The sequence below is a fragment of the Oryx dammah genome, unplaced genomic scaffold (assembly GCF_014754425.2).
Source record: "Oryx dammah isolate SB20612 unplaced genomic scaffold, SCBI_Odam_1.1 HiC_scaffold_13, whole genome shotgun sequence".
Taxonomy (NCBI): domain Eukaryota; kingdom Metazoa; phylum Chordata; class Mammalia; order Artiodactyla; family Bovidae; genus Oryx; species Oryx dammah.
Window position 1 is genome coordinate 3835964 of NW_024070197.1, and position 14299 is coordinate 3850262.

A 14299-nucleotide genomic window follows, 5' to 3' on the forward strand; every position below is an offset into this window, starting at 1 on the left:
GCCTCATGACCATCGCCATCAGCACCGACTACTGGCTATACACGCCGCGGGAGACCGGGGAGACTGGGGGCGGGGGCGCGGGGCCCTACCTTCCAGGCAGCAGATCCTCCAGAGGCCCGAGTGCGTGAGGCCGCCGGGGTCCTTCTTCTCCGTGGCGCCGCCGCCCCCGCGCTGGGGGGGCCCGTCGTCGCCGCCGGCGCCCGCCGTGAGGTTGGTGGTGTTGCAGATGAAGGCGCGCGTGTAGAGCCAGTAGTCGGTGCTGATGGCGATGGTCATGAGGCCGAAGGCCGCGAAGGCGCCCACCGTCGTCAGCAGCACCTGCACCCCCTTCTCGCACCAGAGGCCCCGCTCCTCGTTCCAGCGCTTCAGCGACTCCAGCTTGACCACGGGCAGCCGGGGGGCCGCGGGCCACCACCGGGGCAGCGGGGGCGGGGCCGTGCCGGCGGCTGGTGGGGGGCACAGCGCAGGCAGAAGTGGGGGGCCCCCCCGAGGCGGAGGGCCGGGGGGGGGGGGGGGGGGGGGGGGGGGGCCGGCGAGGAGGAGGCTGCAGGCCGGGGACGGGGTCAGAGGGCCGCCATGGTCGCCTGCGAGTGGAGGGCAGGGGTAAGGCGAGAGAAGGATTAGACTGGGGCTCGCCTGGATACCGCCGCACCTGCACCCCTCCTCACGCTAAAAAAAAATATATATATATATATATACCCCTACTGTTTCCTAGGTTGAAGAAAAGCCATCCACGATGCTTACCCCTGCCTCCCTCGCTCTGAAAAACATTTCCCTGTGTCCAATAAAGTCTTCCCACTAACCTCCTTCTGAGAAAAAGCCAGCCCCCCATCCCTGCATCCCTGCCAGTGGGTAGGACACTCTTCCAGGCCCCCTTGACTCCGCCCCCTGGTCTCACTGTCCCCCACCCCCAACACACACACAGGGAAACCATCCCTCACTCCCAGCCCCCAGAGCCTCCTCTCCCCAAGGAACCCCTGCCCTGCTCCTCATTGCTTACAAAATGTTCTCATAAAGTTCTCCCCCTTCCCTGTCTTCCCCTGCAAGGCCCAGCTCTTCACCTACCATGGCCTCTACTAAGGAAAAAGAAATCTCCCAATCTCTCCTTAGCTAGAGGGAAAAAAAGAAAAAAGAAAGCCAACAGCACAACAGAACCTAAATCTCCCCAACTGATCCTCACTGTTTGCACAACTCGGAAAAACACAGCTATCACCACCTCACCTCCACAGTCTCCTCTCTATGGGAATCCCCTACCCCCCCCCCCACCCCCAACCCCAGGACTCGGTCTCTGGACCAGGGTTCTCAACCTTGATGGCACCTTGAAACCACCAGAGGACCTTGAAAGACACTGATGCTTGAGAAACTTCCGATTTCACCGGTCTGGGGTGTATGTAGCCCTGAGCATCTAGGTTTTTAGAAGCTCCCCAGGCGATTCTTTTAAACAATCCAACAGTGTTGGACTTTCTGGTTTAGAAGAATGGCCCGCATCTCCATTAACATCCCCTCTAACTGCCCCCACCTGACTCCCTTGGACCATCCTCCCATCCCCTACCATGTACTGGACTCAGGGAAAACCCCCCACTCTCTCATTTCCTTATGGGAGTCTTCCGAAACGGATTCAACTTAGACAAACTCATCATAGCCATCACTTTCTCCTCCATTAAGAAAAATTTCCTCCGTGAGTTGCATGGCATTTTCTACTCACAGGAATCCCTTTCTCCAGACCCCAAACTCCTCTCCATTCAGAAATCTGCCAAGCTTGGGCCTGTGAACTCTTAGCGGTGGAAGGAAATCCCCCAGCCCCTGCCGAGCATCCCCCCACCCTATTACCCTGCCCCCCCCACCAGCTCCCCACTACTTCTGAGCCCTATCTGTCACCCAGGAGGATAAGCCCCATCCATCAACTCCAGATCTTCCCAGCTCACTTTGACCTCCCACTCTCTCTTGAACTTACAAGAACCTCCTCCCCTCACCTCTACCCTGACTTTGACATCATGAAGAATCAATCCCATAAACTCCTGCCATCCTGCTCCACTCACTCTGGCTCCCAACATCTCTTCTGCTCAAGAGAATCCCCTTCATGGCTCTCCAGCAACCCCCCAACTCCCCTTCTTGGGAACACCCCCAGACCTCCCCCTACTCTTTCATCTGTGCAGCAACGTACGTTGTACATTCATTTTTCTTCCAAATTTAAAAAGCTCCCCTCCATAGATGGTGCCCCTCAGAAAAATCTGATCCCCAAGATTACAACTCTTTTTCAAGCAGGAATAATTTCCCACTCAGCACCCTCCCCAAGTGTCCGTTTACGTTCCTCTCCCACAGCACCCCACCACCATGCCCCCTGGCCCTGCTTCTTCCATCCCATTCCAGGCATACATCCCTTACCTGCTCCCACCACTCACTTTCCTACACTTCTTCCCTCAAACCCCTATTCCAGTTAAGAACCTGGAAGACTTAGGGGAGGTGGGGAACCAACCCCATACTGGGTCCCATATCAGGGTGACCTTGGCCTCTTCCGCCCCCATCAGCTGGCCCTCACTGGGTTTGCTCCAAGGAGGGGTGTTGGAAAGGTTGTCTGGGGGGGGTGTCTCCATGGCAACTGGGGCCCCACACTTGTGTTCTCTCCTCCCCTCCACTCCTGCCTGCCCACGCGCGGCCCCTGGCCCGGCCGGATTCATCAGTGCCCTGGACGCTGACATCCCCAGACACCTCCCCACCACCACCACTTCTCCTCACTTCTGGACCCTTCCCCTTTCTCCTCTCTAGAAAGATGCTGAGTTTACCCTCCTGTCCGCCTCTCAGCCTCTTCTCTCCGAATCTGTGCCCCTCACCACTGGCAGCATCACCTCCACTGTCCTAGCAAATTCCTGCCTCCACCTGGGGTGAGGCTGTGACCCCGGGATGTACCCCTGCTCCTGCGGGGGCCCCCTAAAGCCACATCCCTGGGGTAAGGAAGGGATGGAAAGAGGAGGCCCCTGAGCGGAATTCTCCATCAAATCAAGATCGGAAGATCTTTTCATTTTGTCGATTTAGGGGGCAATTTGCTTGGATTTAGGGGTTCTTCCTTTTGTCCCCCTGTCAGCGGCAGCAAAGGAGTGAGCAGGGGACCCCCCAATTCGAAAGCTCCGGTATATGAGAGGGGTAATCTTCCCCTCTCCCTCGGAAGGGGACCAGCTCCTTCCTCCAGAATTGGGGGGGGGTGTCACAGAGCCTTCCTTCTACACATCCACCCACCTCCGATTAATAAAAAGATCTGTCTCACCTCTGTTAACGATAGGTCAACTCTCCGATGCTCTGGGGAGGGGACGTTGAGCCCCCTTGTCGGCAACCCCCCAGAACAGCCCTTGGGGCTCCCAATTCTCACTGCTCCCCCTCCCCCAGCAGCGAGGGACCCAGGCGTCCGACCTGGTCGGGGGCGGTGATGAGGAGGTGGACAGGGGGGAATGGGGGTGTTGAGCCTGGAGGGGAGGCTGGGGGCAGCTCTGAGCTCTGGTCCCCGAGGGAGAGGGGGTCGGGATGGGGAAAAAAAAAAAAAAAGGTGAGGAGACAATTTGGTTCTCGTGTCGCCGGGTAAAGTGCGGAGCTGGAGGACGAGAGAGGGAAGGAGGAGGGAGGGGGGAGGGGAGCCGCCGAGGATGGGGGAGCCACGGAGAGGAGATGGATGGGGGGGAGGGAAGTGATGGGGGGAAGGGTCTGCGTGGCAGGAGGAAGCTGAGGAAGAAGAGAAAGACCCAGAGAGGGAGGCAGAGAGACGGAGCCAGGAGAAGCGGAAAGAGAGAGACCCGGAGTCGGGGAAACAGAAATGGGGGAGGGAGAAAATTGGGGGAGGCAGCGGCTGGTAGCAGAAGGAAGTTGAAGAGGGAGACACACACACAGAGAGCGAAATACCCAGATAGAGAAGGGGACAGAGGCAGAGACGGAAAGAGAGAAAGCCAGAGACGGGGGAGAGATGGGGGTGGGGAAAGATTTTGGCGAGGGAGAGGATGGGGGGTCAGGATCTGGGTAGCAGGAGGAAAGAAGAGACAGAGAGAGTCATCCAGAGAGGGGGAGGAGAGACAGATGGGGGGAGACAGACAGAGAGAGACTGAGAGCATGGGGGAGAGGGGGGGAGAGGAAGGGAGAGATGAAGCAGGGAGAGAAATTGGGGCTGGGGGCAACAGTCCCAATAGAGAGAAGAACGCGCGAGAGAGAGAGAGAGAGGAGAGAGAGAACACGAAAGAAATTTAGGCAGGCGGGAGCTGAGTGGCAGAAAGTGCCTGGAGACAGAAAGGCAGGTGCAGAAGGGAAGAGAGAGACCCAGAGAGGGAGACAGATGGGGATAGACTGGGGCTGGGGGAACGAGAGATCCAGGGAACGAGAGACAGAGGTAGAGACAGAAGAGGCATCCAAAACAAGCCGGAGGAAAATAGAGGGGCCAGGCTCCGACGAAAGGAGGAGGTCAGAGAGAAAGGCTCCCCCTGCCCCCGCCCCCGCCCGCGGCCCCAGCCTCCGCTCCCTACCCCCATCCCCATTTCAAAGCCACCACCCCACCCCCACTAGCCTCCAGCTCTCCACAGCATCGCTTGCCGCCGCCACCGCCTCTTCCTGTCGTCATAGCAACAGGATCCAGGCGCCCAGCCAAGGCTGGCAGCAGCGGCCGGAAATGAGGGGAGGGCCTTTTAAAAAGGACCCCAGGAGCTCTCCCCTTTCCCCAAACCCAAGGAAAAGCTCCACCTCCCCGAGAGTCTCCCCACTATTCACCCCCCACCAAGTGGCAAGGGCAAAGAGCCACTGAAAATAAAATTATATTCAATTTGCCAGGATCGGAAGCCTTTTGAGTTTCACCAATATATATTTTTTCTTCTTACCCCCTACCCACCCCTAGTTCAAAGAGTTAGATTCCCCTCAAGATAGGGATGGGAGTGAGGAGAAAAGTAGGATGTATGAAGCTTGAGTGGGAATAAGTTTTAAAGAAGTCTGTCTGGGGTTGGATTGGAGGGCTATGTAACAGTTTTGAGATGCGTGGATTTGCAAGTTCTAGAACTAGCCAGTGGGTAGAAGGTGGGACAACTCGAGGTAGAAAATCTGAGATGAGGGTCAGAAAGTTTGGTTTGGGGATTCAAACCTCAGAACTGCCTGTAGCCACTGTGTGACCTTGGGCAAAACATTTCCTCTCTTCTAGACTCAGTTATAATGGGAGCAAAAACTTGCCTGCAATTAAACAGGAACACTGGTGAGAAAAGGTCTCTATAGGCTGCTCTAGACAAGCAGTGTTTCAAGACTGTGTGTTCACGGAAATGGAATCAAAAGCTAAAAGCTCTTGTTTGTAGATACTTTGATGATCGCTCATTCTGACTGGTGTGAGGTGATACCTCATTGTAGTTTTGATCTGCCTTTCTCTAATAATTAGTTAAGTTGAGCATTTTTTCATGAGCCTCTTGAATGTCTTCTTTGGAGAAATGTCAATTTGATGGGAGCAAGGTCCGAAAGGAAGGGGATATATGTGTACATATAGCTGATTAACTTCTTTGTACAGCAGAAATTAACACAACACTGAAAAGCAACAATACCCCAATTAAGAAAACAAAACAAAAACTCAAAAACTGAAAGCTAGCCCTAGCCACAGACTTGGGCTAGCGAGTTTGCATACTGTCTCATGGAATCCTTGCTGAGTCCTTTCATCGTGGGCGCTGATGTTCCCATATCGAAGATGAACAAACTGAGGCTTGGAGATGTGCAGTGATTTCCCCATGATCACCCAGGAAATACAGAGTCAGGTCTGGAGATGAAGCAGCCTCTTTGCAGGGAGTTGCTGTGACTGGTCAGCAAAAGGTGATGAACTTCAGAGCCGCTTAACCATTCCTGTGCTCCTCCCTGCCCCGCTCCGCCTCTTCGTGCGCGGTCCTCCCCGCGCCCCCGCGCTGGCAGGAGACAGAGAAACCCTGTGTTCCCCACACATCCGACTACCTCCTCCAAAGCAGCATCTCAGATTTCCACTGGAATTTCACAGGTAAGTTTACTGAATCTTCACTGTGCCCCACAGGGGAAAGGGCTATTAGAGGGGCATTCTGACACCCTTGATTTAGAAGCAAAGAAACACCAGCCTCCAGGGAAGGGGCCTGGAACTCACCCATCTGAGAAACATTTGTTCAGCCTCGGTTCTTTCGTCAGGGAGGAGGAGAGAGACGTGGACAGCAATGGTAATAGATATGAATTGACTGCTGAAGGTTACAGATTCTAAATGATTGGCAGGCATGGACTAGGTCTTCTGGGTTCTCTTCTTAGCTCCCATTTTAAAGACATGAAAACTGAGGCTGAGAGGTAAACACAGCCTGCAAATTGGAAGCGGTAACAATGGAAACACCGAGTCAAGTCTTCAGATTCCAGAAACTGTGATATTTTTCACTGCTTCTTGGTTCTTTGGCTGGAGTATGGGGGAGATGTTTATATCCTAACTGGGGGAACTATAAATAAGCAAAAATAGATACTCTGAAAGGGTGAAAACAACACGAAGATGATAAAATAAGCCAGGGTTTCTAAACCTCAGAACTACTGACATTTGGGCTGGATGATTCTCTGTGATGGCTGGGGGGAGGGGGCTACCCAGCATCCAGGCGACTCTACTCACTAGGCGTCAGTAGCAAAAGATCATAAATAAAAGGAATGCAGTCTGTTCCACCTTGAATCTTGCTTCTTATTGGAAGTCTTTTACCATTTTCAACTATTTCTTCTCTTATTTGCCTTTACATCCCTAAATAATGGTCTTCTAGATGCATCAACATTATACCTCATAGACTCTTCACTCTGATAGATTAGGCTTTAACTCATGTAGACCTCATTTTCCTCCCTATAAGTATTTTTAATTCTTCTGTTGGTTAGAAGAATTTTGTGGCGTTAAGTACTACACTTATGATTTCTTCTTTCGGAGGGCATATCTTTTCTCTCTCTCTTTTTTTAGCAACTTTATTGAGATAGAACACACATGCCATGCAATTCACCCACTTCAAGTGTACAGTTCAAGGGCTTTTAACTATACTTATAAAATAGGGCACGCATCCACCTTGGACACACTTAAGAACATTCTCATTATTCCAAGGAGATGTCACACACCTCTCGGCCAGCCACCACCCTCCATCTCCCCACATACCCTACCCAGCCCTAGGCAATCATTAGTCTACTTTCTGTCTGGATAGATTTGCCGGTTCTAGACATTTCATATAAAGGGAATCATATTTGTTCACTCGTGATGGGCTTCTTTCCCTCAGCAGCATGTCTTCAGGGTTCATTCATGTTGTATCAGTACTCCATTTCCTTTTATTGCAGGACATTCCGTTGTATGGATACACCACATTTGTCTATCGGATATTTGGGTTAGTTCTGGATTTGGCCACTTGAGTAACGCCACTGTGAACATTTGTGTACACTTTTTTGTGGCAACATTTTTTCATGTCTCTTGGATGTACAGCAGGTTTCCCTGGTGGTTCAGCTGGTAAAGAATCTGCCTGCAATGCGAGAGACCTGGGTTCGATCCCTGGGTTGGGAAGATCCCCTGGAGAAGGGAAATGCTACCCACTCCAGTATTCTGGCCTGGAGAATTCCATGGACTGTATAGTCCATGGGGTCACAAAGAGTCGGACACAGCTCAGCAACGTTCACTTTCACTTTGGATGTACATATAGCTAGGGGTGGAATGTCTGGATCACATGTTTATCCTTTGAAGAAATGAAGTCCAGCATCTCTCAATTTCATTCTGCATCCTAGAAATGTTAGACCCACTGAACGAGCCTTCAGCTCCTGGAAGGACTCTTCAGAGGGGTGTTGCAGAAAATGGACCCTTTCAGCTCTCATTTCTAAGTTTGCTCCTGAATTCATCTTGCATTAACCGACGTCTCCCATGGAATTAACCTGGAGACCTAGAAGCTGTAGGCTCAGAGATAGGTCTGCCAAGCCCCTAAGCAGGTCCTCCAGCCTCACACCCCCTGGTCTCATACGGCACGCAGAACTCCAAAATGACCCTCAATATTCCCACCACTTGGTGCACACACCCCTGTAGAATTCTCTCCTCTTGAATGTGGGCAGGATTATAAAATAGGATGAGGTGCCATCCCCGTGATTAGATTACGTTATATGCAAGAGTGAGGGATTTTGCTTGTGTAATTAAGGTCGCTAATCAGTTGATTTGAAGTTAGTCAAAAGAGTATACTGGGTGGGCCTGACCCAGGCAGGTGGTCTCTTTTAGAAAGAGTCAAGAATCAGCTCACGCTAGTTAGAATGGAAATGCTGGTGAGGGTGTGGGGAAAGGGGAGCCCTCCTAGACTGTTGGTGGGAATGTCAGTTGGTGCAGCCACTCTGGAGAACAGCACGGAGGTTTCTTGAAAAACTAAAAGCAGAATTACCATATGATCCAGTAATCCCACTCCTGGGCACATATCCAGTGAAAATGCTAAGTCAAAAAGATACGTGCACTCCAATGTTCATAGCACAGCTATAGTCAATAATCAAAACATGAAGGAGTTCCCTAGCAGTCCAGCAGTTAGGACACAGCACTTTCACTGCCCTGCCTGAGTTCAACCCCTGGTCAGGGAATTAAGGTTCCGAAAAGAGCACAAGGCAAAAAAAAAAAAAAAAAAAACCCCACCAAAAAACCAAAAAACTTGCTACAGGAACTTCAGTCACACAACCTCAGGAAATGAATTTTATTCAACCTGAGGGAGCGGAAGTGGATCTCTTCCTAATTGAACCTCCAGATGAGGACCCAGCCAGCTGACTTCTTGATTTCAGGCTTGTAAGACCCCTGTTGAACTGCACGAGATTCCACGGTAAACTGTGAGATAGTAAACATGTATTGTGTTAAGCCCCCGTGTGTGTGGTAAATAGTTACCTGCAGCACAGGTAACTAGTACGCCTTGTAAACCACTGCACCGTGAAACTCACAGGGGGCCTCCTCAGTGTCTCCCCTCCCCTGCTCCTGACAACCAGCCAGTCCCTGTACATAGACTCGTCTCCCTCCAGGGTCCGTTTTGCTCCCCTTTCCTCCTCTCTAGCCTGCTCCTGGGTGGACTGTACCATCAGCTCCTACCACTGGTTCCCTTCTCCCGAAGTCCAATTTCCACTTGGCCCGTTTCTAACATTCAGAACTGTCCTGTTCTTCCTCTGCTCAGAATTCTCCGATGGCCCCCTCTTACCCTCAGGGGAGAAAGCTCAGCTCCTCACCTGTGTCCTTCTGCCAAGGTCACCAGTCTCATCTTATGCCACCCCACTGCTGCCTCCTACAAGGTAGTCTTTTTATTTTATTGGCCATGCTGCAAGGCTTGCAGGATCTTAGTTCCCTGACTAGGGATTGAACCCGTGCCCTCAGCAGTGAAAGCACAGACTCCTAACCATTGCACCACCAGGAAACTCCCCAATGCCTCCTGCAAGCTGGAGTTGATTTTCCCTACCGTGTCCAGCTCCTTCACGCTTTCAAGTTTTCTGAGTGTGGCTCCCTTTTCCAGACTCCCTTTCCATCACTCATCCATATGACAAACCCTCTACTTGGTCCTAAAGATTCAACTGAGTTGCCTCTTCCTCCAGGAAGCCTTCCCTGACTTCTCAAGGCTGCATCAAGTGTTACAACTGCGCTTCCTCCACACCTGGTAGTGTTCCCATTAGAGCACAGTCACCCTGCATTGTGACTGGTCCAACAGTCGGGCTCCCCCAGTAGAGCAAGGAGCTGTTCAGGACAAGCAGGGGTCTAGTTCACTCTGGTGTCCCCCAGAACCCAGCCCTGTAGACGGGAAGCTGCAGCTCACAGATGCAGAATGAATGGATGGGTGAGGGAAAGACTGAATGACTCAGGGAGCGAGTGGCTGCATATTTCAGGGTCCCTTACCCCCCTGGCAGTCCCTGCCCAAGCCCTCCCCCCCGCCTCACATCCTGAATGTGCTTTTTCCCAGGTGCCTGAGTGTTTCTCATCAACAACAGCTGGGCCTTTTGTGTTTTCTCAAGAGGAACAGAGTGCTGGTGGCGTGTTTCCCCGCTGTACCAGGAAGAGAAGATCAGCGTTTCTAAAACGTCCTCATTCAGGGTGAAGTGGAAATATTCCAGCGCTGGGGAGTCAGGTGGCCCAAGTTCCAATCTTTGCTTTGCCTTGCCTCCCTAAAGGACCCAGAACCAAATTATTGCTCTCTCTACCCCTTTGTCCTCTTGTCTAAGAAGGGATTGAGGGGTGCAAAGTTAGTGATCTCTCTCTCTGGATGGGGTGCTCTAGGGCTGGGATTTGAAAATTACGTATCCTTGGGGACCTCCTCGGTGGTCCAGTGGCTAAGACTCTGCCTTTCCACCGCAGGGGGTGCAGGACTCGATCCCTGATGGGGAAACTCAGATCCCACATGCTGCATGGCATGGCCAGAAAATAAAAGCTGGGGCTTCTCTGGTAGTCTAGAGGTTAAGAATCGAAGGCAGGGGACATGGGTTCGATCCCTGGTCCAGGAAGATCCCACACGCCACGGAGCAACTAAGCCCAAGCACCACAATTACTGAGCCTCTGCTCTTGCGTCGAGGAGCCAAAGCTACTGAGCGTGCACACTGCAACTGCTGAAGCTCACATGCCCTAGAGTCTGTGCTCTGCAACGAGAGAAGCCACCGCAGTGAGAAGCCCGAGGACCGCAAGCAGAGAGTAGCCCCTGCTCGCCACCACTAGGGAAAGCCCAAACACAGCAACAAAGACCCAGTGCAGCCAAAAATACAGGAGCAAGTACATCTTTAAAAAACAGACAAAGAAGCAAACAAAAATCCCACACCCAGGGGATTCGGGCAGGGCTCATTTAGTGACTGTGAAGCTCCTGAAACTATGTACAAAACATTGTAAATATGGATATTGCTTTCTGGGGGGTTTATCTGGTGTTCAAAGGGATCCCTAATCCCTTATGAGTTGTCACTTTTAAAAATTGATCTAGCAAAATATCATTTGTGTTAATAAAAATAAAGGTTAGGAAAAAGAAAAGCAGGAGAGAACATATAAACAGATAATGTCTAAAGAAGGCTTTTCTCCACCCCAGCACTAGTCACTTCTTGGACTAGATCATTCTTTGTTGGCACGGGGGGGGGGGGAGTGGGGGGGTTGGGGGGGGGCTGTCCTGTGCATTGAAGGCCATTTACCAGCATCCTTGGTCTCACGATATGCCAATGACACCCGCTCCCCAGTTGTGACATCCAAAAATGTCCCCAGACATTGCCAGATGCTCCCTGGAGGCAAAATCACCCTGAGCAGGGAACCGCTGATCTAGAAGAAACTGATAAAAATTGTTCCCCCTGGGGATCAAAAATGGGATTGAGAAAAATGAGAAGAAAGTTATTCTCTTTCTATCCTTCTCTGGCTCTTTAAATTTGAAAATCATGACTAAGTATTACATTTGTAATAAAAATGAGTTTATTGTTAAAGTAAATTACCTCCATTCAAGGGACCACTGCACAGCCTTTGAAAAAAAAAAATAGGCCAGTCTCTGCATCTGATATATTGCTTCCATGGCATACAGCAACAATGATGAAAACTTTTGCCCTCAAAACCCCTCTCTACCCTTAAAAATTGTAGCAGACACTGAAGAAAAATTGTTTGTGTCTGTCAACATTTAGCATATTCAAAATTCAAGTTCAAAAGATTTTAAAGTATGTATTGTTTAAGTACAATAATAAATTCATTGCATGCTAGCATAAACAAACTTACTTTAATGAAAAATAACTATCATGAATACTTGCGTTCTCCGACCCTTTGCAACCACATGGACTGTAGCCCGCCAGGCTCCTCTGTCCATGTAATTTTCCAGGCAAGCATACTGGAGTGGGTTGCCATTTCCAGCTCCGGAGAATCTTCTCCACCCAGGGATTGAGCCCATGTCTCTTTGGTCTCCTGCATTGGCAGGCGGGTTCTTGGCCACTGGCCCACAGATTCACCTGTACGAGGACTCAAACACCGCCTCGTGGCTCAGTGGTAAAGAATCTGCCTGCAAAGCAGGAGATGCCGGTTCAATCCCTGGGTCAGGAGGATTCTCCTGGAGAAGGAAATGGCAACCTGCTCTGGTATTCTTGCCTGGGAAATCCTATGGATAGATGAAGCTGGCAGCCTGCAGCTCATGGTGTCACAAAAGAGTCAGACATGACTGAGCAACTAGACAACAACAACGATATATATGCTTAAATATGCATATAGTATTCTCGAAATTACACAGTAAGATGATAATACCTTAGGGCGAAGGGTATTTCTGGATGTCAAGAAGTCAGAAGTAGGACAGACTTTTCACAGTATTCCTTTCAAAAAAATAAATCTTTATGGAGTCCTATTGTATTTTTCAAATGTCAAATTTGAACCACTAAAAACATTAGTTTAATTTTTCATTTTAACGAACATAGACTTGTTGTTAAGTTCCAGACAAAACTCAGCAGATACCTCAGCGCTTGCACCACAACTGCTAATCCTGCACGCAAGACAGACAGCATGAAACGAACAGGATGGCAGACAGCACCAATCGATGGGGGACAGTCTTTCCCACTGAGCAAATCCTTCTCAACACTGTGCTTCCAAGTGGCCATTAGGAATCAATTCATCCTGACGAAGAAGCCAAAACGCATTTGCCGTTCCCAATTCTTGAGCATGACCTCCAGAAATTCCTGAAATCATTGAAAATGACTCAGAGTATTTCCCTAGGGGAGTCTGATCCTGCTGACTCTTAATTCTCTCCTGCTAACCTACCCCCACCACTGTCTCTGTTCCCAAGGGATTTCGGGATTTGGAGTTCTGCTACCCCACCCTCCTCCTCTTTTTTTTTTTTTTAAACAGAAAAAGAAACCGAAGCCCGAGAGATTAAAAGACTCGCTCAAGGTCACAGAATGAGTTTGCATCAAATTTGAAGTAAAATATAGCAGCTTCGAGAGTAGATGCTGGAATTTGGCAGAATTGGGTGTGAATGCTCCCTCGCATCCTTCCAGCTGGGTGACCTTACCTCTCAGAATCTCAGTTTCCCCATCCTCAAAATGGGGCTCTTTGGAATGCCTCTTAGAGGATGTCTGGGAGAAACCAATGAGCTGATAAATGAAAAGGCTCCGCACAGCATCTGACACCTAATGGTAGCTTGATCAATGGGGTCGTGGCCATTATAGAATGTGGTAGAGGCTGCAGAAGTTGTTCTGATTATCCCCTAGAGGCTAAATCTAGGAGAGCTGAGGAATCCAAGTGCTGGAACTGTGTTTTTCAGTGCATTTCAAGAATAAGCTTATCAAGCATTTAGGCTATTTTCAATCCCTCAGTGTAGTAGGTGGGATCACAGACCTTGGAGCCCACTTTGAGCCTCCCTCCATCACCTGTAAAATGTGAGTGTCTGTGTGTGTCTGTGCCCTACCTAAAGGGCTGCTGGGAATGTCTCCTGAGATCAGGGATGGCAGCAAAGTGTGTGGTTTTCCATAGAGAGTAGATACAACAAATGATAGTGGTTCTCTCTCAATAGCGTCACCAAGCATTAGGAAAAGCCCCTGCTCCTTGGTGCAAAAGGAAGGAAGCTTAATTTTTGGAACCAGATGAACCTAGTTCCAACTCACAGCTCTGCCAGTTTCCACCTGTGTGACCCTGGGTGAATCATTTCACCTCTCTGGACCCAGCTGCAAAAGGAATCCAATAAACCCAATGTGCAAGCTTGGGGAGGAAATTAAATGAAGCAGGGAATGCTCTGGCTGGCCATCCGCTGGTTAGGACACTGCAGAGAGCATGTCCTGGTGGAAAACTAAGATGCCCCCATGCACCGGGGCACAACCAAAAGAAAAGCACAACTTTTTAAAAACAAAGCAAGGAAAGTGAGTAACAGTTCTGTAAGTGGTCACTATTATGCGTGCTGTGTGCTCAGTTGTGTCTCTCTGTGCGACCCATGGACTAGAGCCCACCAGGTTCCTCTGTCCATGAGAATCTCCAGGCAAGAATACTGAAGTGGGTTGCCGTGCCTCCTCCAGGGGAGCTTCCCAATCCAGGGATCAAACCCACGTCTCTTGCATCTCCTGCGCTGGCAGGTGAATTCTTTACCACTTAGCCACCTGGGAAGCCCTGGCCAGTGATACCAAGAGTTAACTTGTACTGATCCTGACTTGTGTCATTTGCTGTCCTACACGCTTTACATGGACTGAATTATAAAGTGCGACTGTTCATAACGGTGATGATTAAGCAGTTTAAGAAACAACTAACTTGATTCTGTAGCAGCTGCCCCCACCTGCCCCGCCCGCACCACACACACAGGTATACCCTCTAGAGACCTAGACTCGTCCTCTGTATCCAACGCCCCCACCCCCGGACAGGCAGAGA

General features: G+C 50.4%; 1 protein-coding gene across 1 annotated transcript in view; it reads right to left on the bottom strand.

Annotated features, from left to right (window-relative positions):
- The window catches only part of CACNG8 (calcium voltage-gated channel auxiliary subunit gamma 8), a 14280-nt gene extending 13926 nt beyond the window's left edge, over nucleotides 1-354 (bottom strand). Inside the window, exon 1 of the mRNA XM_040251968.1 lies at nucleotides 90-354. Coding sequence (XP_040107902.1) covers nucleotides 90-276 — 187 coding nt within the window. The 5' untranslated portion in view covers nucleotides 277-354. The remainder of the gene's footprint in view (nucleotides 1-89) is intronic.
- Between the last annotated feature and the right edge of the window lie 13945 nt (nucleotides 355-14299).